The sequence below is a fragment of the Pleurodeles waltl genome, chromosome 10 (assembly GCF_031143425.1).
Source record: "Pleurodeles waltl isolate 20211129_DDA chromosome 10, aPleWal1.hap1.20221129, whole genome shotgun sequence".
NCBI lineage: Eukaryota > Metazoa > Chordata > Amphibia > Caudata > Salamandridae > Pleurodeles > Pleurodeles waltl.
Genome location: NC_090449.1, coordinates 464,619,900 through 464,647,598, shown reverse-complemented (window position 1 = coordinate 464,647,598; position 27,699 = coordinate 464,619,900). Strand labels below are relative to the sequence as shown.

Below are 27,699 nucleotides of genomic sequence, written 5' to 3'. Positions count from 1 at the left end.
TCTGCACATACTTTGCAATGTTTCAATTTTGATCATGTCAGTCTTCCTTCCCACCGCTTCTGGGTGATAAACCCAGTGTAATGTTAGCTCATCTTTAGAGCTTTACACACCATACAACTGTGGCATACCTTTGCATATCTCTTAATGTTCTTATTAACTCATAACGTGGTCATACAGTTCAGTCATTTCTACTTATGTGTGCAGGGATGTGCCATGTTGCTGTGTTTGGATAAAGATACCGGTCTGCCAGCCTGTACCTTATTCCTGTTTTCTCCATCCAGCTCCCATTAAAATGTGCCAGCACAGACCATTATTTTAGTCCTTCTTCAGTCGTATATTTCTTGTATACCTTCCAATGATAAGTTATGTTAGATACTTATGAATCCCTGCTCACATTTTATTTCACACTGCTCAAATGTTTATTATCTTAGGCATGTGGCTATTCAAACATTTAGTAAAGATAAATACATGTTAGAAAAGTACACTTATTAATTAACTTCAAATATTACAAATCTTGAAAGTCTGTGTTTAAACAATACTACTTTTCTTCTCATATTATACCCATTATTACAGTCCTTGGACATGCATTCCCTTTCTATGTATTTACATATCTATTATTCTAGTCCTACAGTACTAGAGAAAAAAATTAAATAAAATAAAATCTATAAATATTAAAATTATAAATAAATCTACCAAAAGAAACCATAATAAAGAATAAATTAAACAAAAATAATGATACACACATTTTTTATGTATAATTATAAATAAAAAATATTATATTTTTACTCTTGTAAGCTTTACTTTGTCTACCCATCACCATGTCATGTCTATTAATGTAGCCACCATTGTCACTCTGACTCATCCCAAATCCATTCTACTATTCATCTCCTAAATAACACTGCCTAAGCTCTTCCATCCTCTTCCACATCTAACTCACCCACAACTCCGTTTACTACCATGATTTCCCAAACAACTCTACTAAATTCTGCCTCATTTATCTCACCTTTTTACTCATCCAAAACCCCTCCTGCTACTATGATCTCCCTAACCCTTTCAACAGACTCTTCCCTCCTCCATGTAATGAGATCCTTGAATCAATGCAAATATGACACCACTATTTTCTGTTGCTTGATGAGTCTGGTAAATCGTGGAATGGGAAACCTATGAATTAGGATACATTACCAGCAAGTTTATTCCTCTAAATGAACTTGCAATCGGTTATGTTTACACCTTGGGTCATTTAGGTTACTGTTTGAATTCGTTTCAAAACCAGTTTTCACTTTATGAAGTCACATATAAAAGTTCAGAAATCTGCACCTAAGAATTCAGACACCTCCTTTCATCTTCTGATGGCTCTTCCTCTATGCTCATGGCAGATACTGTACCACTGTAAATGCATCTGTTTTAACTTTGCCACCCTGAGTGCAAATTTAGATCTTATCACAATTACATTTATAAAAAAAAAACTGGCAGACACATAGATGTAAATGATGAAAGCGTTAAATTTTATTTTTGTGAGCAAGAAACATTTTGCATGTGTTCATAATTAAGAAGCATTCTCTTGGCTTGTTTCAGGAAATTGTGATCTGAAAGGAATAAAAAGCCTACCAAAAACTGTCTGTTATACATTCCTATCTCATAAATACCCAATTGTTCATGGTAGAAAATGTTAGGAAAAATAAATCTGCATTGCCTACAAATTCATATAAGTAAATTGAGTAAAGACCTACAAAAAGTAATACATTATGTAGTTTCCGGTAGCACAGAGTATTTCTCAAACACAACTCTGTAATATCAGCCCTGTGAAACATGTCAGTTGTCTTCCCTTTCCAAGCTGGAATGTACTCTGACCTGAACTATTTGATGATTATATGTTATCCAGACCTGCACATTACATACCAGTCCCTGAAATTTACCTTTTTTATGATTTGAGAAATATGGTCTCTGTGCACACTATTTAAACCATTCCAGTGTTTTACATGCACAAGCATTCATCCATCCATCCATGACATAACTCCCCTTCAGCATCATCGGATAGCGTATCCTTCACATCTATTCTGCCCTTTCTGTACATCTCTGTTCTGATTTATCAAAAGGTTGCTTTGCACATTCAACAGAAGGTAGTAGTGTAACTGCATCCTGCTGATGGATGACTACCACAAGAGCACACCCTTTCGGACTCCTGAACAAAAATTAGTCTTTAGAGTAGTCCTGCAGATAATTGTGTGTAAGGAAATGCCTCCTTGGCATGGTTGCCCCCTGACTTTTTGCCTTTGCTGATGCTATGTTTACAATTGAAAGTGTGCTGAGGCCTGCTAACCAGGCCCCAGCACCAGTGTTCTTTCCCTAACCTGTACTTTTGTATCCACAATTGGCAGACCCTGGCATCCAGATAAGTCCCTTGTAACTGGTACTTCAAGTACCAAGGGCCCTGATGCCAAGGAAGGTCTCTAAGGGCTGCAGCATGTCTTATGCCACCCTGGAGACCTCTCACTCAGCACAGACACACTGCTTGCCAGCTTGTGTGTGCTAGTGAGGACAAAACGAGTAAGTCGACATGGCACTCCCCTCAGGGTGCCATGCCAGCCTCTCACTGCCTATGCAGTATAGGTAAGACACCCCTCTAGCAGGCCTTACAGCCCTAAGGCAGGGTGCACTATACCATAGGTGAGGGTACCAGTGCATGAGCATGATACCCCTACAGTGTCTAAATAAAACCTTAGACATTGTAAGTGCAGGGTAGCCATAAGAGTATATGGTCTGGGAGTCTGTCAAACACGAACCCCACAGCACCATAATGGCTACACTGAAAACTGGGAAGTTTGGTATCAAACTTCTCAGCACAATAAATGCACACTGATGCCAGTGTACATTTTATTGTAAAATACACCACAGAGGGCACCTTAGAGGTGCCCCCTGAAACTTAACCGACTATCTGTGTAGGCTGACTAGTTTTAGCAGCCTGCCACAAACCGAGACATGTTGCTGGCCCCATGGGGAGAGTGCCTTTGTCACTCTGAGGCCAGTAACAAAGCCTGCACTGGGTGGAGATGCTAACACCTCTCCCAGGCAGGAATTGTCACACCTGGCGGTGAGCCTCAAAGGCTCACCTCCTTTGTGCCAACCCAGCAGGACACTCCAGCTAGTGGAGTTGCCCGCCCCCTCCGGCCAGGCCCCACTTTTGGCGGCAAGGCCGGAGAAAATAATGAGAATAACAAGGAGGAGTCACTGGCCAGTCAGGACAGCCCCTAAGGTGTCCTGAGCTGAGGTGACTCTAACTTTTAGAAATCCTCCATCTTGCAGATGGAGGATTCCCCCAATAGGGTTAGGATTGTGACCCCCTCCCCTTGGGAGGAGGCACAAAGAGGGTGTACCCACCCTCAGGGCTAGTAGCCATTGGCTACTAACCCCCCAGACCTAAACACGCCCTTAAATTTAGTATTTAAGGGCTACCCTGAACCCTAGAAAAGTAGATTCCTGCAACTACAAGAAGAAGGACTGCCTAGCTGAAAAACCCCTGCAGAGGAAGACCAGAAGACGACAACTGCCTTGGCTCCAGAAACTCACCGGCCTGTCTCCTGCCTTCCAAAGATCCTGCTCCAGCGACGCCTTCCAAAGGGACCAGCGACCTCGACATCCTCTGAGGACTGCCCCTGCTTCGAAAAGACAAGAAACTCCCGAGGACAGCGGACCTGCTCCAAGAAAAGCTGCAACTTTGTTTCCAGCAGCTTTAAAGAACCCTGCAAGCTCCCCGCAAGAAGCGTGAGACTTGCAACACTGCACCCGGCGACCCCGACTCGGCTGGTGGAGATCCGACGCCTCAGGAGGGACCCCAGGACTACTCTGATACTGTGAGTACCAAAACCTGTCCCCCCTGAGCCCCCACAGCGCCGCCTGCAGAGGGAATCCCGAGGCTTCCCCTGACCGCGACTCTTTGAACCTAAAGTCCCGACGCCTGGGAGAGACCCTGCACCCGCAGCCCCCAGGACCTGAAGGACCGGACTTTCACTGGAGAAGCGACCCCCAGGAGTCCCTCTCCCTCGCCCAAGTGGAGGTTTCCCCGAGGAATCCCCCCCTTGCCTGCCTGCAGCGCTGAAGAGATCCCGAGATCTCTCATAGACTAACATTGCGAACCCGACGCTCGTTTCTACACTGCACCCGGCCGCCCCCGCGCTGCTGAGGGTGAAATTTCTGTGTGGACTTGTGTCCCCCCCGGTGCCCTACAAAACCCCCCTGGTCTGTCCTCCGAAGACGCGGGTACTTACCTGCAAGCAGACCGGAACCGGGGCACCCCCTTCTCTCCATTCTAGCCTATGTGTTTTGGGCACCACTTTGAACTCTGCACCTGACCGGCCCTGAGCTGCTGGTGTGGTGACTTTGGGGTTGCTCCGAACCCCCAACGGTGGGCTACCTTGGACCAAGAACTGAACCCTGTAAGTGTCTTACTTACCTGGTAAAACTAACAAATACTTACCTCCCCTAGGAACTGTGAAAATTGCACTAAGTGTCCACTTTTAAAACAGCTATTTGTGAATAACTTGAAAAGTATACATGCAATTTTGATGATTTGAAGTTCCTAAAGTACTTACCTGCAATACCTTTCGAATGAGATATTACATGTAGAATTTGAACCTGTGGTTCTTAAAATAAACTAAGAAAAGATATTTTTCTATATAAAAACCTATTGGCTGGATTTGTCTCTGAGTGTGTGTACCTCATTTATTGTCTATGTGTAGGTACAACAAATGCTTAACACTACTCCTTGGATAAGCCTACTGCTCGACCACACTACCACAAAATAGAGCATTAGTATTATCTATTTTTACCACTATTTTACCTCTAAGGGGAACCCTTGGACTCTGTGCATGCTATTCCTTACTTTGAAATAGCACATACAGAGCCAACTTCCTACATTGGTGGATCAGCGGTGGGGTACAAGACTTTGCATTTGCTGGACTACTCAGCCAATACCTGATCACACGACAAATTCCAAAATTGTCATTAGAAATTGATTTTTGCAATTTGAAAAGTTTTCTAAATTCTTAAAAGACCTGCTAGGGCCTTGTGTTAGATCCTGTTTAGCATTTCTTTTAGAGTTTAAAAGTTTGGTAAAAGTGAATTAGATTCTAGAACCAGTTTTAGTTTCTTAAAAAGTATTCCAACTTTTAGAAGCATAATGTCTAGCACAGATGTGAATGTGGTGGAACTCGACACCACACCTTACCTCCATCTACAGATGAGAGAGCTAAGGTCACTCTGTAAACTAAAGAAAATAGCAATGGGCCCCAAACCTACCAAAGTACAGCTCCAGGAGCTTTTGGCAGAGTTTGAAAAGGCCAACCCCTCTGAGGATGGCAACTCAGAGGATGAAGATAGTGACTTGGAGGGAAATTCCCCCCCTCCAGTCCTACTTAGGGAGAGCAGGGCTTCTCAAGCCCTGACTCCACAAATAATAGTCAGAGATGCTGGTTCCCTCACAGGAGGGACCAACAACTCTGAAATCACTGAGGATAACTCCAGTGAAGAGGACATCCAGTTAGCCAGGATGGCCAAAAGATTGGCTTTGGAAAGACAGATCCTAGCCATAGAGAGGGAAAGACAAGAGATGGGCCTAGGACCCATCAATGGTGGCAGCAACATAAATAGGGTCAGAGATTCTCCTGACATGTTGAAAATCCCCAAAGGGATTGTAACTAAATATGAAGATGGTGATGACATCACCAAATGGTTCACAGCTTTTGAGAGGGCTTGTGTAACCAGAAAAGTGAACAGATCTCACTGGGGTGCTCTCCTTTGGGAAATGTTCACAGGAAAGTGTAGGGATAGACTCCTCACACTCTCTGGACAAGATGCAGAATCTTATGACCTCATGAAGGGTACCCTGATTGAGGGCTTTGGATTCTCCACTGAGGAGTACAGGATTAGGTTCAGGGGGGCTCAAAAATCCTCGAGCCAGACCTGGGTTGACTTTGTTGACTACTCAGTGAAAACACTAGATGGTTGGATTCAAGGCAGTGGTGTAAGTAATTATGATGGGCTGTACAATTTATTTGTGAAAGAACACCTGTTAAGTAATTGTTTCAATGATAAACTGCATCAGCATCTGGTAGACCTAGGACCAATTTCTCCCCAAGAATTGGGAAAGAAGGCGGACCATTGGGTCAAGACAAGGGTGTCCAAGACTTCAACAGGGGGTGACCAAAAGAAAGGGGTCACAAAGACTCCCCAGCAGAAGGGTGATGAGACAACCAAAACTAAAAATAGTAAAGAGTCTTCTACAGGCCCCCAAAAACCTGCACAGGAGGGTGGGCCCAGAGCCTCTTCACAAAACAATGGGTACAAGGGTAAAAACTTTGATCCCAAAAAGGCCTGGTGTCATAGCTGTAAACAGCATGGACACCAAACTGGAGACAAGGCCTGTCCCAAGAAAGGTTCCACTCCAAACTCCCATCCAGGTAACACTGGTATGGCTAGTCTCCAAGTGGGATCAACAGTGTGCCCAGAGCAAATCAGGGTCCACACTGAAGCTACTCTAGTTTCTGAGGGTGGGGTGGATTTAGCCACACTAGCTGTCTGGCCGCCTAACATGCAAAAATACAGACAGCAACTCTTAATTAATGGGACTAGAATAGAGGGCCTGAGGGATACAGGTGCCAGTGTCACCATGGTGACAGAGAAACTGGTTTCCCCTGGCCAATACCTGACTGGAAAAACTTACACAGTCACCAACGCTGACAATCAGAGAAAAGTACATCCCATGGCAATGGTTACTTTAGAATGGGGAGGGGTCAATGGCCTGAAGCAGGTGGTGGTCTCCTCAAATATCCCAGTGGACTGTCTGCTTGGAAATGACCTGGAGTCCTCAGCATGGGCTGAGGTAGAGCTAAAAACCCATGCAGCAATGCTGGGTATCCCTGAACTGGTGTGTGTGAAAACAAGAGCACAGTGCAAGGCACAGGGTGAAAAAGTAGAGCTGGAGTCTGGAAAAATGGCCCAGCCTACCAAGAGAACAGGAAAGTCAGTTGGGAAACCAACTGCAACACAGCAAAAGAAAGGGAACCTCTCTTCTCAGGAAGAAGTTCTGCCCTCTGAGGGAACTGAGCCTTTGGAGCTTGAACCTTATCAGGTTGAGCTCTTAGGCCCAGGGGGACCCTCAAGGGAGGAGCTGTGTAAGGGACAAGAAACCTGTCCCTCTCTTGAAGGCCTTAGGCAGCAAGCTGCTGAAGAGTCCAAAGGCAAGAAAAATGGAACACATAGGGTCTATTGGGAAGATGGGCTCCTGTACACTGAGGCCAGAGACCCCAAACCTGGTGCCACTAGGAGAATGGTAGTGCCTCAGCTGTTCAGAGAGTTCATCCTAACATTGGCCCATGACATTCCCCTTGCTGGACATTTGGGACAAACCAAGACGTGGGAGAGGTTAGTCAACCACTTCTACTGGCCCAATATGTCCAACATGGTTAAGGAGTTTTGCCTCTCCTGCCCCACCTGTCAAGCCAGTGGTAAGACAGGTGGGCACCCAAAGGCCCCCCTCATTCCACTTCCAGTGGTGGGGGTGCCCTTTGAAAGAGTGGGTGTGGACATAGTTGGTCCACTGGAACCTCCCACAGCCTCAGGAAATATGTATATCCTGGTAGTAGTGGATCATGCTACCAGGTATCCTGAAGCTATTCCCCTTAGGTCGACTACTGCCCCTGCAGTAGCCAAGGCCCTCATTGGTATCTTTACCAGAGTGGGTTTCCCTAAGGAGGTGGTGTCTGACAGAGGTACCAACTTCATGTCAGCATACCTAAAGCACATGTGGAATGAGTGTGGAGTGACTTATAAATTCACTACACCTTACCATCCCCAAACTAATGGCTTAGTTGAGAGATTCAACAAGACATTAAAGGGCATGATCATGGGGCTCCCAGAAAAACTCAAAAGGAGATGGGATGTCCTCCTGCCATGTCTGCTTTTCGCTTACAGGGAGGTACCACAGAAGGGAGTAGGGTTCTCACCCTTTGAACTTCTGTTTGGTCATCCTGTAAGGGGACCACTTGCCCTTGTTAAAGAAGGCTGGGAGAGACCTCTCCATGAGCCTAAACAGGACATAGTGGACTATGTACTTGGCCTTCGCTCTAGAATGGCAGAGTACATGGAAAAGGCAACCAAAAACCTTGAGGCCAGCCAACAGCTCCAGAAGTTTTGGTATGACCAAAAGGCTGCACTGGTTGAGTTCCAACCAGGGCAGAAAGTCTGGGTTCTGGAGCCTGTGGCTCCCAGGGCACTCCAGGACAAATGGAGTGGCCCTTACCCAGTGCTAGAGAGGAAGAGTCAGGTCACCTACCTGGTGGACCTGGGCACAAGCAGGAGCCCCAAGAGGGTGATCCATGTAAACCGCCTTAAGCTCTTCCACGACAGGGCTGATGTCAATCTGTTGATGGTAACAGATGAGGATCAGGAGGCAGAGAGTGAACCTCTCCCTGATCTTCTGTCATCAGACCCAAAAGATGGTACAGTAGATGGAGTGATCTACTCAGACACCCTCTCTGGCCAACAGCAAGCTGATTGTAGGAGAGTCCTACAACAGTTTCCTGAACTCTTCTCCTTAACCCCTGGTCAGACACACCTGTGTACCCATGATGTGGACACAGGAGACAGCATGCCTGTCAAAAACAAAATCTTTAGACAGTCTGACCATGTTAAGGAAAGCATCAAGGTGGAAGTCCACAAGATGCTGGAATTGGGAGTCATTGAGCGCTCTGACAGCCCCTGGGCTAGCCCAGTGGTCTTAGTCCCCAAACCTCACACCACAGATGGAAAGAAAGAGATGAGGTTTTGTGTGGACTACAGAGGGCTCAATTCTGTCACCAAGACAGATGCTCATCCAATTCCAAGAGCTGATGAGCTCATTGATAAATTAGGTGCTGCCAAATTTCTAAGTACCTTTGACTTGACAGCAGGGTACTGGCAAATAAAAATGGCACCTGGAGCAAAAGAAAAGACAGCATTCTCCACACCTGATGGGCATTATCAGTTTACTGTTATGCCCTTTGGTTTAAAGAATGCCCCTGCCACCTTCCAAAGGTTGGTGAATCAAGTCCTTGCTGGCTTGGAGTCCTTTAGCACAGCTTATCTTGATGATATTGCTGTCTTTAGCTCCACCTGGCAGGATCACCTGGTCCACCTGAGGAAGGTTTTGAAGGCTCTGCAATCTGCAGGCCTCTCTATCAAGGCATCCAAATGCCAGATAGGGCAGGGAACTGTGGTTTACTTGGGACACCTTGTAGGTGGAGGCCAAGTTCAGCCACTCCAACCCAAGATCCAGACTATTCTAGACTGGGTAGCTCCAAAAACCCAGACTCAAGTCAGGGCATTCCTTGGCTTGACTGGGTACTACAGGAGGTTTGTGAAGGGGTATGGATCCATTGTGACAGCCCTCACTGAGCTCACCTCCAAGAAAATGCCCAAGAAAGTGAACTGGACTGTGGACTGCCAACAGGCCTTTGACACCCTGAAACAGGCAATGTGCTCAGCACCAGTTCTCAAAGCTCCAGATTATTCTAAGCAGTTCATTGTGCAGACTGATGCCTCTGAACATGGGATAGGGGCAGTTTTGTCCCAAACAAATGATGATGGCCTTGACCAGCCTGTTGCTTTCATTAGCAGGAGGTTACTCCCCAGGGAGCAGCGTTGGAGTGCCATTGAGAGGGAGGCCTTTGCTGTGGTCTGGTCCCTGAAGAAGCTGAGACCATACCTCTTTGGGACTCACTTCCTAGTTCAAACTGACCACAGACCTCTCAAATGGCTGATGCAAATGAAAGGTGAAAATCCTAAACTGTTGAGGTGGTCCATCTCCCTACAGGGAATGGACTTTATAGTGGAACACAGACCTGGGACTGCCCATGCCAATGCAGATGGCCTTTCCAGGTTCTTCCACTTAGAAAATGAAGACTCTCTTGGGAAAGGTTAGTCTCATCCTCTTTCGTTTGGGGGGGGGTTGTGTAAGGAAATGCCTCCTTGGCATGGTTGCCCCCTGACTTTTTGCCTTTGCTGATGCTATGTTTACAATTGAAAGTGTGCTGAGGCCTGCTAACCAGGCCCCAGCACCAGTGTTCTTTCCCTAACCTGTACTTTTGTATCCACAATTGGCAGACCCTGGCATCCAGATAAGTCCCTTGTAACTGGTACTTCAAGTACCAAGGGCCCTGATGCCAAGGAAGGTCTCTAAGGGCTGCAGCATGTCTTATGCCACCCTGGAGACCTCTCACTCAGCACAGACACACTGCTTGCCAGCTTGTGTGTGCTAGTGAGGACAAAACGAGTAAGTCGACATGGCACTCCCCTCAGGGTGCCATGCCAGCCTCTCACTGCCTATGCAGTATAGGTAAGACACCCCTCTAGCAGGCCTTACAGCCCTAAGGCAGGGTGCACTATACCATAGGTGAGGGTACCAGTGCATGAGCATGATACCCCTACAGTGTCTAAATAAAACCTTAGACATTGTAAGTGCAGGGTAGCCATAAGAGTATATGGTCTGGGAGTCTGTCAAACACGAACCCCACAGCACCATAATGGCTACACTGAAAACTGGGAAGTTTGGTATCAAACTTCTCAGCACAATAAATGCACACTGATGCCAGTGTACATTTTATTGTAAAATACACCACAGAGGGCACCTTAGAGGTGCCCCCTGAAACTTAACCGACTATCTGTGTAGGCTGACTAGTTTTAGCAGCCTGCCACAAACCGAGACATGTTGCTGGCCCCATGGGGAGAGTGCCTTTGTCACTCTGAGGCCAGTAACAAAGCCTGCACTGGGTGGAGATGCTAACACCTCTCCCAGGCAGGAATTGTCACACCTGGCGGTGAGCCTCAAAGGCTCACCTCCTTTGTGCCAACCCAGCAGGACACTCCAGCTAGTGGAGTTGCCCGCCCCCTCCGGCCAGGCCCCACTTTTGGCGGCAAGGCCGGAGAAAATAATGAGAATAACAAGGAGGAGTCACTGGCCAGTCAGGACAGCCCCTAAGGTGTCCTGAGCTGAGGTGACTCTAACTTTTAGAAATCCTCCATCTTGCAGATGGAGGATTCCCCCAATAGGGTTAGGATTGTGACCCCCTCCCCTTGGGAGGAGGCACAAAGAGGGTGTACCCACCCTCAGGGCTAGTAGCCATTGGCTACTAACCCCCCAGACCTAAACACGCCCTTAAATTTAGTATTTAAGGGCTACCCTGAACCCTAGAAAAGTAGATTCCTGCAACTACAAGAAGAAGGACTGCCTAGCTGAAAAACCCCTGCAGAGGAAGACCAGAAGACGACAACTGCCTTGGCTCCAGAAACTCACCGGCCTGTCTCCTGCCTTCCAAAGATCCTGCTCCAGCGACGCCTTCCAAAGGGACCAGCGACCTCGACATCCTCTGAGGACTGCCCCTGCTTCGAAAAGACAAGAAACTCCCGAGGACAGCGGACCTGCTCCAAGAAAAGCTGCAACTTTGTTTCCAGCAGCTTTAAAGAACCCTGCAAGCTCCCCGCAAGAAGCGTGAGACTTGCAACACTGCACCCGGCGACCCCGACTCGGCTGGTGGAGATCCGACGCCTCAGGAGGGACCCCAGGACTACTCTGATACTGTGAGTACCAAAACCTGTCCCCCCTGAGCCCCCACAGCGCCGCCTGCAGAGGGAATCCCGAGGCTTCCCCTGACCGCGACTCTTTGAACCTAAAGTCCCGACGCCTGGGAGAGACCCTGCACCCGCAGCCCCCAGGACCTGAAGGACCGGACTTTCACTGGAGAAGCGACCCCCAGGAGTCCCTCTCCCTCGCCCAAGTGGAGGTTTCCCCGAGGAATCCCCCCCTTGCCTGCCTGCAGCGCTGAAGAGATCCCGAGATCTCTCATAGACTAACATTGCGAACCCGACGCTCGTTTCTACACTGCACCCGGCCGCCCCCGCGCTGCTGAGGGTGAAATTTCTGTGTGGACTTGTGTCCCCCCCGGTGCCCTACAAAACCCCCCTGGTCTGTCCTCCGAAGACGCGGGTACTTACCTGCAAGCAGACCGGAACCGGGGCACCCCCTTCTCTCCATTCTAGCCTATGTGTTTTGGGCACCACTTTGAACTCTGCACCTGACCGGCCCTGAGCTGCTGGTGTGGTGACTTTGGGGTTGCTCCGAACCCCCAACGGTGGGCTACCTTGGACCAAGAACTGAACCCTGTAAGTGTCTTACTTACCTGGTAAAACTAACAAATACTTACCTCCCCTAGGAACTGTGAAAATTGCACTAAGTGTCCACTTTTAAAACAGCTATTTGTGAATAACTTGAAAAGTATACATGCAATTTTGATGATTTGAAGTTCCTAAAGTACTTACCTGCAATACCTTTCGAATGAGATATTACATGTAGAATTTGAACCTGTGGTTCTTAAAATAAACTAAGAAAAGATATTTTTCTATATAAAAACCTATTGGCTGGATTTGTCTCTGAGTGTGTGTACCTCATTTATTGTCTATGTGTAGGTACAACAAATGCTTAACACTACTCCTTGGATAAGCCTACTGCTCGACCACACTACCACAAAATAGAGCATTAGTATTATCTATTTTTACCACTATTTTACCTCTAAGGGGAACCCTTGGACTCTGTGCATGCTATTCCTTACTTTGAAATAGCACATACAGAGCCAACTTCCTACATTGTCAAATCCTGAAGCAAGAGATTCACTTAAAACTTGCCAGATGGCAGTGAAGCTACGTTCATGGTCTGCTGTCCAAGACAATGGCTTAAGTGTGCCTTTGTGGGTAAAGTCCAATAATGGCTTTGCCAGTAGTGAAAATTTGAAATCCAATGGTTGCAGTAGCCAGCCATTCCTAAAATGTGCGAACCTGTTGGTCTATTTAGAGGTGGCATAGCAAAAATACATTTTTTATGTTCTGTGTCTCATTGTCTCTGCCCCATTGACGAAAGGTGTCCCAAGTAGAAACTCTTGTTGAACAAATTGTATCTGAACAGGACACTCCATGTGTCCCTTGACAGCAAAGAAATTCAGTACACTTACAGCATCTGTGCACCGTTCTTTAATGATGGGCAATAACAAATCATTTATTTTATGTACTGCATCAGTGCATGCCTCATTAACATGTACGTTTTTTGTTGTTGTTTTTTTTGTTTTTTTTTGCTCCCCCCCCCTTTTCCCTTCCAAACTGTTAATTTACCTCTAAGGAACCTATGTGAAGCAATAATTGCTTAGCTGATCTCAACATCAGTTCTTATCCAATCCTGTTGTCTGGTGCATTGGAAAAATATGTCTGCACCTTCTGCATTCTGATTAGTATCTTGTTCTCCCTGTCTTTCTGTTAACTGTTCTTGTTGTTTCGACAAATGTACTACTTAAATTTCTGAGTGAGGTGGTGGACTTGGGCAGTGTAGTAATACCTGTTCCTTGAATTCTCCTCTTGTATCTTCTAACAGGGGGTACTATTGCCTTTGTATTGTGTCCCTTTTTTAACAAAAATCTCTCTACTGCCAGGTCCTCTTTTCGACAGGCTGTATCATGTCCCCCTTCCATCGTCTCCCATTTATATTTCATTGCTTTCCCGATAGTATCTCTTCATTCCGTCCACTGTCTCCCTCTTGCATATTCTTTCTACGTATAGCCTCCCACTGTAATAACTTTATCTTCTTCCCTTTCTTGTCACATTCACTCAAACAATCTTCTAAATAGTCTATTCTAATTTCCTCAAGTGACCCGCAGTTTGGCCATTGTCTATGTGGGTCTTTGCATGGGATATAAACCCAATTGTCTAAAAACATAGTCATGTGGTAACTTCTTTTTGACTACGTACCATGCTGGGGTATCTGGCTCTGGTGGTAGTACAGTCTCCTCAAATCATTTACTCTTGTTAAAACACTTAAACATATAATAAACATTTTACAAAAATAACCCATTGTAGTGTAACAACAATTGTTTGATACTGCAGTTTCAAGTTTAGCTAGATCTAGTTGGCAGCCTGTGCCTGTTTCTGGGGTGTTGGAACTAGATTCACCCTTTAATACCTGGGGGACTTCAACCCCTCCCAGGAAACGAATAGGGACTCTAACCCTATTCGAGGTAGGGACTTAAACCCCACCACAGACTGGGGACTTTAATCTTCAGTCTCCTCTGTAAAGTCAGTTTGAAAAACATTCAAAGCAGAGCCCAGTTCCCCTTCGTGAACCCCGTCATTTGCTGTTGGTGGAATCTCGTGTCTGGTTGTTCCCGGGGAATTCCTTTGTCTGAACTGCTAGAAACCTGTCCAGTCAAACAGGGAGGTTCCTGAGACAGCCATTTTCCCTAGGCCCTGGACTGCAGAACACAATTTTTTAAGGATCTCCACTCGTGTCTCCTAAGTTTCGGCACCACTTTGTACATACACACTTTGTGAGCATTGTCAGCATGCGGATATGGTATGCAAAATTAAAGAGCAGAGTTTATTTGCTCGAGCTGCAATATGCAGTGACTAACTGCCAAGAGTTTCATTTCAGTGGGGTTGCATCCTATCTTTTAATGTATTGTAATGTAGAAACTCATGTATAAAAAGGACTGAATCATCTACTACATCCAGCTGCAAGGTCCATCGCTTCAAAGCATCAGTTTTAACAGTTATGCGTCTTTCCAATAAACCTGTTACTTGTAGCTAATTTAGTTTTCTAATTTTCCGAGGCCCAAGACCACCCTGCATTTTTCGAGTCTGTATCCTGGGGTAGAAAGTTCCAAGTTTCTGCCTAATGAACAGATTGGAAAACAACCATAAGTAGATAAGGGTCAGTCTAAAGAAGTTCAAACAACAGTTCACTCCTACTTTTAGCACTCTTTCATGTAGTCTCCAAGATACTAGTTAAAACAGATCATTATTTCTGTAGAACTCTGCCTTTCTGAACTGAGCCCATGCCTTGCCCGCATGTTGTACCTAGTTCTCTCAGTTTGTGGGAGAGGAGTTGAAACTTGGAAAAATTCAGTCACCAAGGCTGTTCCAAGCGAGCATATTGCAAAAACAATTCTTTAGGTGGACATATAAATGGTGTACCAATTACAAAAAATGGTTGAACAATGGTTCATCTATATTTTATGCTTTGATGTACCCTTCTGGGCTCATGGCCCTATAAGTTTAACTGCAGCATTTCCTCTGGGCTTAGCTAAGACCATGCTACGCTACCATCATAGTTTGCAGCTAGTGAACTAGTCCTAAACTTTTTTTATGATCATTTATGCTTGTCTAGCTTTATGTGCTACTATTTCAGAATAACACTCAAGCCAAGGCTTAGTGTAGGATACAAGGCCAGGGTGCAAATTCCATGCTTTTTGAACTGTAAATATTGACACAGCTGTCCTGTACAGAATTGAATCTCTTAAGGTCGGTCTTCCATGGTTTAAACTTTGGTTGGGCGTTCTGCATACAGGCAGGAAAACCTGAAATGTTCTGCTCCTCTTTGCTGCATCCTGGCTACCTAGCCTTTCAAAATAAATTGAAGACCTGGCTGTCTGCTGGTTAATTAAATATTTGTTCCTGCGGTTAAGCTTTACTCAAGACCTGAATCCTTCAGGTATGTGAATTTTATATAGAAATATGTATTTTGCATTGGTTGGCACTTGTTGATATTGCATATAGCTATAGAAAAACAAATCTGTTTATAGCTTTGGCAGTGTGACACACATCTGCATGAAATTCTTGGGAGTGGGTGGCTTGTAGTAGTGTTGATCTTAAAGTTAAATGCACACAGGATAAGTATGGAGGAACATAAAGAGCTGGAAAGAGTCCCAAATGGTGAATTTGTTTTTTGTTAACGTTTCCTTAGGGAGTTAGTAACAAGTGAGCACAAAATAATTGCACAGTACAGTGGTCCACCACTACTGTGGTGGAGGTGAGTCTTAGGGGTGGTCTTGGTTGCGTCCAGTGGCTATTACCCACAGCTATGAAAGGACAAATCACATAATGGAAGGCCACACTCTGTGGCCAGTACTTGGTGTGCTATGCCGAAGCGGGCAGCAAGTAAAAGACATTGATGAAGGTACGTACTGCTGCTAAGGAAGGGGCAGGTACTAAAGAGTAGTAAACTAGATATCATTACAGCATTAAAAAACTTGGCGAGGTAAATACTAGTATGCTGAAGCTCCCAATGATGCAGAAAGGATCATCTGGAAAAACTTCAATTGAAAGGCCAAAATAGATACTAGCCTGAATATACAAAATGGAGACATTTGTCAGTCACGATAGGCTACACAACCATAACTGCTTGTCTGTTCGCAATTGAAGCATGTTTGGAATGAGCTACAGTAGCACAAGAACTCCCTCTATTAATATTGCTTCTTAATCAGTGGTAGGATGACTTAATTGGAATTTTGATTTGAAATGGGAATGAATCTGCAGTAGCCGTTTTACTTTTTTGAAGATAGTTTGCAATTTTTTAAGTGCTGGGCATATGATGGCATTTCAGAAATTTTATTATCAATCTTTTGGAGAAACTCCTCGTATTTATTTATTTTTTTACATTTTTTTTATATGGTTTTAAAGCCTTCATTAACTAATAACTTTGGGGCCTTCAACTACTAGGCCACCTTGTGGAGACACCACATGCTTTATTTCTTGACAACTTTGTATGTGCAAGAACACCTGTTAATGGTCAGTCTAACTATCCTTTAAATATTACTTTTGTAAATGCCCCTGCTTTGGTTGCTAAATTAAAAGTCTAATGATTTTTCAGATAATTTGTCGGTCTTTTCATTTCAAATGTTCTTCAAAAGACCTGTAGTTCTAGTTTTGTAGGTCACCATAACTAGATAATTGTGCTTGTATTTTTATATAGCATTTCCTCCCCCTTTCGAGATGTTGAAATGCTTTACACCAAGCAGCACACTGTTCTGGAACCCAAGGTTGGTGGTTAGTCCAGTGTTGGTTATTTTGTGTTACTAGAATTTATATTGTACTTTCAAGGAATCCATTCCATGCATTTTCTTATGTTTCTTTGTGACAAATGAAATTAATTCCTTGACTGTGTTCATTAGTAGGGGCAATGTCAGCTAATGTAGATGGTTGGTGGGATTAATAAATGGGATAGAAGGGATTTAGGGGCATTACTTTGATTTTTGAAAGGTGGCAATAAATTGTAGAAATGCAATATTGGAGATTAAGTCCAACACGAGACAGAGTAGGCTGTGTTCAGTGAAAGAAGGTGTGCAAATATGTAAGCAGGAAAGTGTTACTGAGGGAATGAAAAAAGGTGACAAACAGAAGTTTAGAGTAAAGGTCGGTTTTCATGTGCGGTTTTAGGAATGTAGAAGTGTTTTTCAGATAGCATACAATTGGACGATGCAGCACTGTAGAAATAAATTGTTTGTGTGACATAGGCACTCTGTTTGATACTTTTGATTTGGCACTGGAGTCAAATGAACACTGTTCATTGCTCAAACACCACTGCACTACCGCTTCAGCAAGCGTAGTGGTTAGTTTAAAGTTATGACTGTTTTCATATAGTGGGAAATATCAAGATTTTAGGCATTGCTTGAAAAAGCAGTAGCCTCATGATTTTGTAACATGTGTAAAAAAAAAAAGAGTAAATAATGCAAACATTGAAATGACAATCAGCATATGCATATTTTTTAATGTTCTCCCTTAAAGTTTGGCTCCGAGCATTAAATGGAATCCACGTGGATGCCCCTTCTTTAGCAATTAGCAATGCGCACAACAAGATGAGGGATGAAAATGTATTGCATGCAGTCCTGTGAGTGGAGGGTGGTGATCCAGACCCGAAAGTGGAGTTGTAGAGACAGGCATGCCATTACAATATAATTCTGGACAGTGTTTATAAGGGGCTACTTTCAGGTGTACCGAAATACAACAGAGAATTAAACACCCCCCCCCCAACAAAAAAAAACTACCAACCCTCTGCTCAAAAAACAGTCCCGCTAAGTCTTTTCGCAGTCGTGGATACTCAGTGTCTTTAGAGGCATACAGCTGTGGGCTAAGCACAAAACAGAAGCATGCCCTTGGGATCAACAAGCTATGGTGTGAACATTCAATCCCATGACTGCTTCTCTGAATATAAAAAACACCTCAAATTAATGGACCACTGGAACTCCATTCTGCTCTGTTCTTCTTCATGATATGGTCTTCACTGACTAAGTGCTCATTAAAATTAGGACTCTGTGACGGTTGCTTGGTTTATAGGAAGTGGCCACATGGGATACGGTTTACTATAAATGAAATGAGTGGCAAGCAAGATACCAGTTAGACTCTGCTTGGGGAGCTGTAGTATTCTCATGTAAAAATAAAACTAAAATAGGCCAAACAACTGAAAGTTGAGTGATAAAAGAAAGGGCTGGCTGGCCAACCAATCCTGACAGTGAAGCGCACTGTTTGTCTTATGTATATGCACCTATGCTCAGAAAAGACCTTCATTCAGAGAGCCTTTGAACCAATACCTTCTCCAGTGTGCTCAGACCAACTGCAGAGGGGGCTGACCTAAAAGAGAGGGGGGTGGAGAGTGGGGTCTGTGTGTGTGTGACAAAATCCAAGGTTTAACTAACAATAGACCTAGATTAAGGGCCTAAGTCTTAACATTGCAAAAGTGCATCCCATGTGGTTGTCTGGCTGTTTGTACGCTGATGCAAATTTACATCTTTGCAGAATTTCCAGAATTAGACCTGAAAACTGGACACCTAGGACATTTTTTTAATTCGTATTCACATGCCCTCATATGCGCATGTAAACTGACTGATTTAAAAAAAAAAAAAAAAAAACTGCTGAGCGTTTCCAAGTTATCTTTCCAGGATGCACGCACCTTTTCACGTAGGCTGCATGGCAGGCCTGCAGACATAGTTAGCATGGGCTCCCATGGGTGGCATAATATATGCTGCAGACCATTTTTTGGGGGGAGGGGGGTGAGAACTGGTTTACCCAAAGCCCTGGGTACCTATACCATATTCTAGGGATTTGCGGGGTACACTAGTATGCCAGTTGTGGGGTGTAAAAAGGGTACCAAGGCAACCAAATTTAGATGAGCGAGTACAATCGATGGGGTCCTGGTTAGCAGGATCACAGTGAACACAGTCAAACACATTGATAGGCGAAAAGTGGGGGGTAACCATGCCAAAAGAGCAACTTTCCCACACATGAGAATAGTGGCCCAGCAACCAGCTGGAATTCACACCGGAGGGCCAAATTTGTGGAAGAAAATACCCTCTTTCCAGAGGTCTCCCATTGTATGGATTGCCTATCATGGAGAGTAGTCGGAAAGGTATTCAGGTTTGTACGACTGGTAGACAGCTGCACCATCAGGTTTTCAGAGGAGGGGTGCGGAGACTAAAATGCAGTGGCATCTTTCAATTTGACATCTGACAGAGGCCAGAGCAAGATCTGGCCTGCACTGCTAAGAGTAAGTGCTTCATTGAAAGGTAAGAGGGCTCAGATGTATGCCCCAGCTGGTGGTGGGGCCTGGGTGCCATGGCAGTGCCAATCCTTCGGCATCTATGGAGTCTACGTCAGCGAATAGGCTTTAGGAGCCAGCCTGGTACTGGAGTCTATAAAGGAGTTGAGGGAGGCCCAGTGATGGATTTGGAGGGTCTAACTGGAGCTGACGGCAAACCCACCAGCAGTTTTCCAGATGGAGGGCCTCTTGACTCCTTGGGCCAAGAGGCACCTAGGAGGTAGTTGGTAAAGATGCAAAGAGTTGGAAGATGGCCTTGCTGAACTCGTTAATCTGCCTTTCTGTCATAGACTACTCTGGAAATTCAGGTTGTGCTGGAACAAGTTGCGGAATGGGCTCTGGTGTTGACCAACATTGAGCCGTCACAACACTCCTGTGCCTTCTCAGGAGAATGTAAGTCGCAGGAAGCGCCCGAGTCCCACTTGGATTTTTTTTTTTTTAAGTTTAGTCATAGTGGTGCTCGTTTTAGTTTGCCTTGGATTGTGAATCTAAATGGAGGATTTACTTTAATGAATATTAAGGGTTTACATACAGTTTCATTAGTTATAATTAAAGTTGGATGCACTCCACTGAATCCTTTTTACAGATAGGACTCTTCCTTCTATTAGGCTTAATTAAAAATCCATCATTTACCTTACGCAGTCTTATTTAAGTTGTGGTTGCACATCTGTCTCTTACTAGTGTTTTAGATTGTAGTATGGGCTAGATGGCAATTTGTATTTCATTGGGTTTTATTATTCTTAGATGCTAAACAATCTTTTTGGGCAATATGTACCCAACTTTGCCTCACGCTACTTTTTAATTGTTTACTTAGGAGGAAGACTATGTGTGGAACATTGGACTATCTGCCCCCTGAGATGATTGAAGGGAAGACGCACGATGAGAAAGTGGACCTTTGGTGCATCGGCGTACTCTGTTATGAGTTCCTTGTGGGACATCCGCCATTTGAAAGTGCAAACCACACTGAGACCTACAAGCGTATAACAAAGGTACTGAATGCCCTATTTCTTCTTGCAGCCACTTCAGAATACTGGCCTAGTTGAAAGATAACTAGTTAAGACTTGGTAGTAAAAATCTATAAAACAAGATACACAATTTCAACAAAAAAACACTTCTAACACTAAGTTAACATTATGAACTAGGAAAAAAAGCAAAAAAATCCAATCATTTATATCAAACATGCAATTGCTAAAGTCTTAATCACATCCCTTGTATCAGGAAAAAGATCCAAGAGCATAAAGAAAGGGTTACTTACTGGTAGGATTAGCTTTGCATCTTGAAGTATTTCTGGATCACAAGCTGTGCATTAATTAGTCCTCTAGTGGTTGTGTCCAGAATAAAATATTTTCTAGCTTTTGCAATAATAATTTTGAATTCTGTTAAGGACACAGACTAGGATTATGCTTCTTTCTTCACTTATTTTCAGCAGCCAATCAAAAAACATTAAATGCTCACTACATTTCCCAAGACTCCACACACACATTTCCAGCCACAGAACCATCAGCCCTATGGAATCCCCAGAATGCCACATTGTGTCCCATTTATTTGCCCCAAATGCGGGAATAACAGTTCAACATTCTGGAATCCTACAGTGATAGGATCAGTACCAACATGAAGAATGACCAGACTCAGCAGTAGTCCTGCTGGAAGACTCTGGCTTTGGGGTGATGGAGACTTTCAGGAGATAGTTAACATCCATTACGAGGGGAAGAACCCCAGCACCACACAAGACATAACCAGACAGTGTCTACTTTTCATTGTTGCCTGTGGTGTGGAAAGAAAACCTAGATGCCCAAATTGTTCAGATTATTTTTTCCACTGTTGGGTCTGAAAGCATCAGCCAAAGCTCCACGAACACCAGAAAAGAGGAGGGCTGATGTTGGCTTGCACGAAGATGTGCAGAAATACACACCTCGAAGGACATCTGTGGAGAGAAAAGCAGCTCACCGAAAAGTAGGCCCCCCCACGTGGGAGGGCGACCACGCAGTCAGCAGATCGACCCATAGAGAGCAGAATCCATTGAGGGGAAATGTAGAACACGCCCTTCAGATTCTGTCCCAAGTGCCACCATAAGTTTGTCCAGAAAGAAAACCACCAGGGCTACAATCTCTGCTTGCTGAGAGATATAGCACTGAAAGCTGCAAGGTGTGCAGAGTTCCCCAGAAAGACACTAAGGCCCATATTTATACTTTTTCAGTGTGGGTACAGAAGCAGCTCCAGCCGTATGGTTTAACAGGGTTGTCTTTTTTTATTAATTGTTGCCGTGTCATCCATTGCAGTGCCGAATAGTTGTTCTCCACTGAAGGCGATGTTTGTTAGTCTGCACCTTGTCTTTAAGCCCTAAGACTCGCAGCCACCCTTTTAGGGTTGTCCACGTCATCACATGTCTACTTGCTATGTCTGTGGCTTGTAGTGCAGACTTTCGGCACATGTTGGCTATTTTTCTCCCCTGTACTAGCTACCTAGCTATTTTTTTTATTTTTATATATATATATATATATATATATATATATATATATATATATATATATATATATATATATATATATATATATATATATATATATATATATATATATGTGTGTGTTTTTGCTTTGGGAGGTATTTTATAACTCCCTTCTTTGCAATGCTGATGGGCATCTCTGTTCAAAATGTTGGTGATACGCCATTCTATTGCAGTTCATCTTTTAAAGTTTCATCTCACCATTTCAATTCTTTTGCTCTCCTTTTCCAGGGCCTTCCTGGTGATGCCAGATCAGAGGTCTTCAAACATTTGTGCTCCAAGCCCCCCTAACCAAAATGATTGGGGAGGGAGGTGGGGGGGCTGTGGGGGGGGGGGGGGGGTGTGACGGGTGACCTGCATGCTGATCATCCCCCCTTTTTATTCTTATTTTTTCCTTTGTGTTTTTTTTTTTTTGGCACCTAAGGCGACATCTGTCCTAATGTTAGCCAGGAAGATGAGCCCTAATGCCCACTTTTTATTGTAAAACATTCCTAATTGGATACAGTGGGCTCCTAAGCAAACGTGTGCCTGCTCCTGTTTCACTGATAGCTACTGCCTTGCTGTCGCCTCTGACCATTAACAACATGGCCTCCCATCTTGCATCAACCGTCTATTCTCTCATCCCTCTGATGCCCAAATCAAGTTGTCTCATTTACTTCATTTTCCCTTCCGTTGGGCCGTTGCTCCAAGGCTTGCAGAAACACTGCACAGGAAGAATGCCCTATGCATCTAATGCAGCTACATCACCAATGATACCTAAAGCTCTGCAAAGCAGGCTGTCTATTCTGCCCACTCAACAGTGCCATTACTTCTAGGCCCAATGCCCAAAGCAGGCATTCTGTTGCTTTGTGTGTTAAAATTGTTTTTTAAAAGCACATTTAGCGCTCCCCCTTCCTCTGTTGCTTGGACCATGTTCTGTGTGCAACAATGGTGACCTGGGCCCTAATGCTAGGAAGGAAAATGCACCCCATGTTTGTTTTTCATAGTAAAAACACCATAACTGGGGTCCATTTCCTACTCGCAGAGGGTGGGGTTGGGCTGCTGTGCTGTAAAGCAGATAGAGAACTAAAGAAGAAATACACCTTATCACTAAAGTGCCCGCTACCTGAAAGAAATGTAATCCTGTGCAATGGTTAATCACCAAATATAAAGGCTGCTTTGGAGCCAGAGTGGGTGTTAATTGGAGTCACTCGTCTTCAAGATGACTAATATTCATTATTTTTTTAGAGGGAATGTGTCTATTAAAAGCAGTGCACCCCTTTACATGGGCAGATATACATATATTTACACTAGATGTAGTCTGAGTGGTTATTGCCAAAAGGTATACTTTTAAAGCTTTTATCTGAAGCAATATTTTGCAGAAGCTGGTTTCGTACAGTGTGGTGCAATTTTAAAATAATGTCAGTAGCAGTGCTTTCTTTCAGACTGGGGCTCTCATAGCACTATTTTCCCTGCACCAAAATCTAAATTTTATTCTGTGACTCTTTGGCAGGGCCACTGAAATTGTGCAATTGTGCAGCCACTGTAATTTTTTCATAATTATAGATTTGCTGTATCTGCCACAGAATCCATCTGCTGCGTAATCTGCAGATGTTAACAAAAAATTGTTTCTAGCTCAAACAGTTCAAAAGTTAATAGAAAATGCAGCAGTGCATTGTGCCATGCAGTGAAACACCCTTAGCAAAGTTGAACTTGTCACCTTGTTGTTGCTTATTGCTACATTTGGGTTTTACAATGGTGCTAATGACATGTAATTCATGCTCCGTGTTGCCAAGTTTGAAAATGCTGAAAAAATGAAGCAATACTATGACAAAATGTGCCGCATTATGCTGCATTATTTGCCTTTCCTTGCCAAATAATTTACTCAACTCTTCAACATTTTTTGGCCCTCGGATGTTCCATAATTCCAGTGGCCCTGCTCTTTGGTCACACATGAAGGCATCTGTAGTGATCACGTTAGCGAACTGAGGTTTCATAAGGTAAAATGGTATACTTCCCTTTTGATTAGTTTAACTTGAATTTATTTTTCATTTGACGTGATTTTATATGCAGTTACCCAAAGGTGGGGGGAAAAAGCGATACAATTCATTAATTTTTTTCCTTCCTTTAAGCTATGTCTTTAACAGTCAGACCATGCCACTCAGTAGTACCATCCTCACACTTTTTATGGACTCTAAATGCTGTATGTAATGAATACAGCCTAGAAACGTGTCTTTTACACTTCCAGACTCTCATTTGTAATTGCAGAGCCACTTACGCCCCACCATTTGAAGACCTCTGCCCTAGAAAGTTGGCCCTCTTCATGGTGGCTGCAATGACTGAGTCAGCTGACCTATTACCATGTACATAGGCAGGGTCTTTCAAAAAGTTTGTATTTCTTTTCTGCTCTGTGTTACCAGTTGCAGGTCACAGATTGTTTGATTGCTTCTCTTTAGTGGTCCAAAATGCTGAGTAGCAGTAGCAGATGCTGACAATTGCTTTGGGATGTGAGAAATGTACTGTCCACAACTACTACACTGTAAGCACTGTGGCAACCAAGCACATCCTGTGCACTAGTCTACTTGTCCACCATAAGCACTTTGGAGCCTTTTTAGGTGTATGATGGGCTATTTAAGTATAACTAAAGTACATTCTTCGTGTAAAAAAGAAAAAAAAATTGAAACGAAAAATTGTGACTGGCTCAAAGGATGTAAACAGACACACTCATTAACTTTAGTGTGTCAATTGTGCCAAACAGCAGGTAATTCAAGCAAATTATCCTGTCTGTAATAAGCTTGAAGTTTTAGAATGTAAAGTTCAGGCCTCTGTTAGTGCTACATTTGTTCTGGTGGAGAGATTAGCCATTTTTTGAGCCTCAACATTCTACTGTATGTGGCTGGAAATGATGTTATGTCTATCTTTTTATCAGCTAACGATCATCCAGGACTTGTATTGCAAATAGTTCACCTGGACAGAAAATGAGTTAAATTGCATACAATATTGTTATTGAAACATGCAACAAATAAACACTCGGGGGGGGGGGGGGGGGGTCCTTGAATACAAAAACTAAACATATTAGGAGTGTGTCTGACAATTACTTTAAGCACAGTTACTCATAAGGTACACAAATATAAACTGTCAATATTATCTTTTTAACAAATCGTAATGCAAGTCAATAAATTGAGGACGCTTGTTAAAACTGAAATCAATAATGATGCATGTGTTAAAGTACTGCATGCTTAAGAGAACACAGTTGCCTTAAAACCCAGAACTAACTGGCCGGTATTTTTAATAACATAAACAGGACATAAGAGCAAATGTTCTTAGGTTAATTTATCCAAAACACACAATTTGTTGGGTTGCTGGATATTTTTGTCTAGTTAATATCCTGGACCTCAAAAAGGCAACCAGGTTAAACATTTTTCTTTAGCCTTGGCCATGTAGTGTAAACAAGTACCGTTGATGCTTCAATTGAGAATACATTGATAGTCTCTTACCCACAATTCTTTTTGCTACCAGCACAAATACATCCACAAAAAACTACTGTGGTCCATGATGCACTAAACTCTCAAAATTATTAAGATCCGTTTCTTTTGGAATCTACTGGAGATTATTGGCATACTTTACACTCTCCCAAATGAAATTTTAGTGCTCTCCTATACAAACATACGTAACAGACTGATTACAGTTGGAGGCACACTATAGTTTTTTGGGGAAAGGTGGGGGGGCAAAAAAAAAATGGGCAATTGGTTTGCTTATTGGTATATTTCCCACTTTAAGCTTTGGAATGGGTTGCAGAGAAAAGTCTAATGCAAGACCTCATCCGAAGTTAATTATATTCCAAGCAGTCTACTGCTTGTTCATCCTTACCACCAAAAATCTGTGCGTGATGAAGACAGAATTAATTTTCATCTTAAATACATTTCATTGGCCATAAACCTGAAACTGGTTTAAAGCGATTTTGAAAGTATGTATAGTGCAGTTTTGTCCCCTTTACATTTTGCAACTGAATTACAGGTGAGTGGGGATTTTATTTTGACCCCCCCTCTGTAATTCTACTCCTTCACAATCGCACGTGTTCATCTGCAAACCAAAAGTGCTTGTTCTTTATTGTATCCTTAATCAAATATCCCAATTTAGTTTTCTTAAACGTAATATGTAAAACTATTCAGTTTGTTACACTTCATAAGTCTACCAGAGGGCATTACAGGCCTGTAGGCATGTTGCCTGTTAGATCGTGTGTGTGAATATCAATCAGCCAACTGAGGCTGGGTGTTCTGAGCCTTGTTTTCCCAAACTAAAAGAAAAACTTTGTGACAAAGTGTTCTGCGTGGTCATTGTCAAATGAGTCAAACCAGGAATGTTTGCCTAAAATGTTAGTTGATAGTGGCTTAATAGTTAAAGCAAATCAAATGAACAGAAATTACAATATTGATCAAAGGTCTAGCAAAGCAGTTTTTTTCTCCTTACAATTTTAAATATTTGTAGTATTAGGGGATTACGTAATGTACACTTAAAGATGTCATTAATTTATAAATGGAATTTGAATAGCTGGCTCCAAGTTTCAGTAATTTATGCCAATAGTCAATCAGTCACGAACTTCAGCAAACATTCATATAACTTGTTCTGAAATTAAGTGAACTTGTCTGGGATGCCTTGTATATGCCAACTTCATTGTAGGATTCGTCTTTGTTCGCATTCTAGGCAGTGAAAGTTAGGTACTTGGTACTTGGTGCGTGACGTGTGAAGGCGCTCCAGATCCTCATTCATTTCTTCTCAGATCACGCATTCTTACCTTTTACAACTAGTTGCTTCAGTTTATGAAACAGCTCTGCTATGCACAGATGGCTGTTTTCCTTCGAGTGCAAGGCGATGAGTATCTATGCATCTCCTGCCATTTGTCAAACCGGTGTCTTTGTGACACTAATTCATTCCAAAGACTGCTGTACCAACTCCCAACAACTGAATGATAAGTGTCCCAAAACCCTTTCGATATCTGACTTCTGGAATGAAGTCTTTAATCACATAGGCACCACCATATGTGCCGCTTGTATTTTCACTTTGCTAGCAAATATCTGATCACATGGGATGGTTAAGGTGCATCCTCTCAAGCTTGATATGCCATTAATTTTTTTTTTTTTGGTTAGTTGGCTCTCTAGGGAGGGCTCCTGTATATGTTTCTGGGGATTTTGCCAGCCACACCAAGTCCTTCAATGGCATAACTCTCCTGCCTCCTACAATCCTCAGCACCTTCTGATGAGCCATTTTTTTTCAAACTTTGTCATTGCCCATTGTACTGCAACGTGGAGGGTGTACCGCTTTGTGGTACTTTACAATGTTGGGGCAAGTGAACCTACTCCCTCAGTCACCCCCCAACACCCCCCCTCCCCCCCCCCCCCCCCCCCCCCCAAAAAAACCCTTCCTTTAAAAAAAAAAAAAAAACTTCCATAGTGTCTCTCCCCCCCCCCCCCCCCCCCCCCACACACACACACCCTTTGCACTTACTGCCTGTCCACTCAGCCTGCGCAAAAATATACAAAAAAAATTACCCTCCTCAGATTATCTTATTTGCTTTAGGAGTTCCTGTGCTGCATCCACCAAGTAGGGCTTCAGGCTTTGTAGTCTGTTTGCCAGGACTTCGTAAAAAACGAAATGTTGCTCAGGAGTGCCGCCTGCCTGCATGAGGTGCAGTTGTCTGCGTTCTTCCCTAGTGTGTATCAAGGCGATGCCCTCTTCCTGCATAGAGCAGAAAAGGACACCTGGCTGTGTAAAAGTGATG

General features: G+C 43.7%; 1 protein-coding gene across 2 annotated transcripts in view; it reads left to right on the top strand.

The window, feature by feature from the left end:
• Positions 1–27,699, top strand: part of LOC138261622 (aurora kinase B-A-like) — a 55,483-nt gene that overhangs the window by 17,473 nt on the left and 10,311 nt on the right. For both annotated transcript variants that reach the window (XM_069210748.1, XM_069210747.1), the window contains exon 8: positions 20,253–20,427. In XM_069210748.1, coding sequence (XP_069066849.1) covers positions 20,253–20,427 — 175 coding nt within the window. The remainder of the gene's footprint in view (positions 1–20,252; positions 20,428–27,699) is intronic.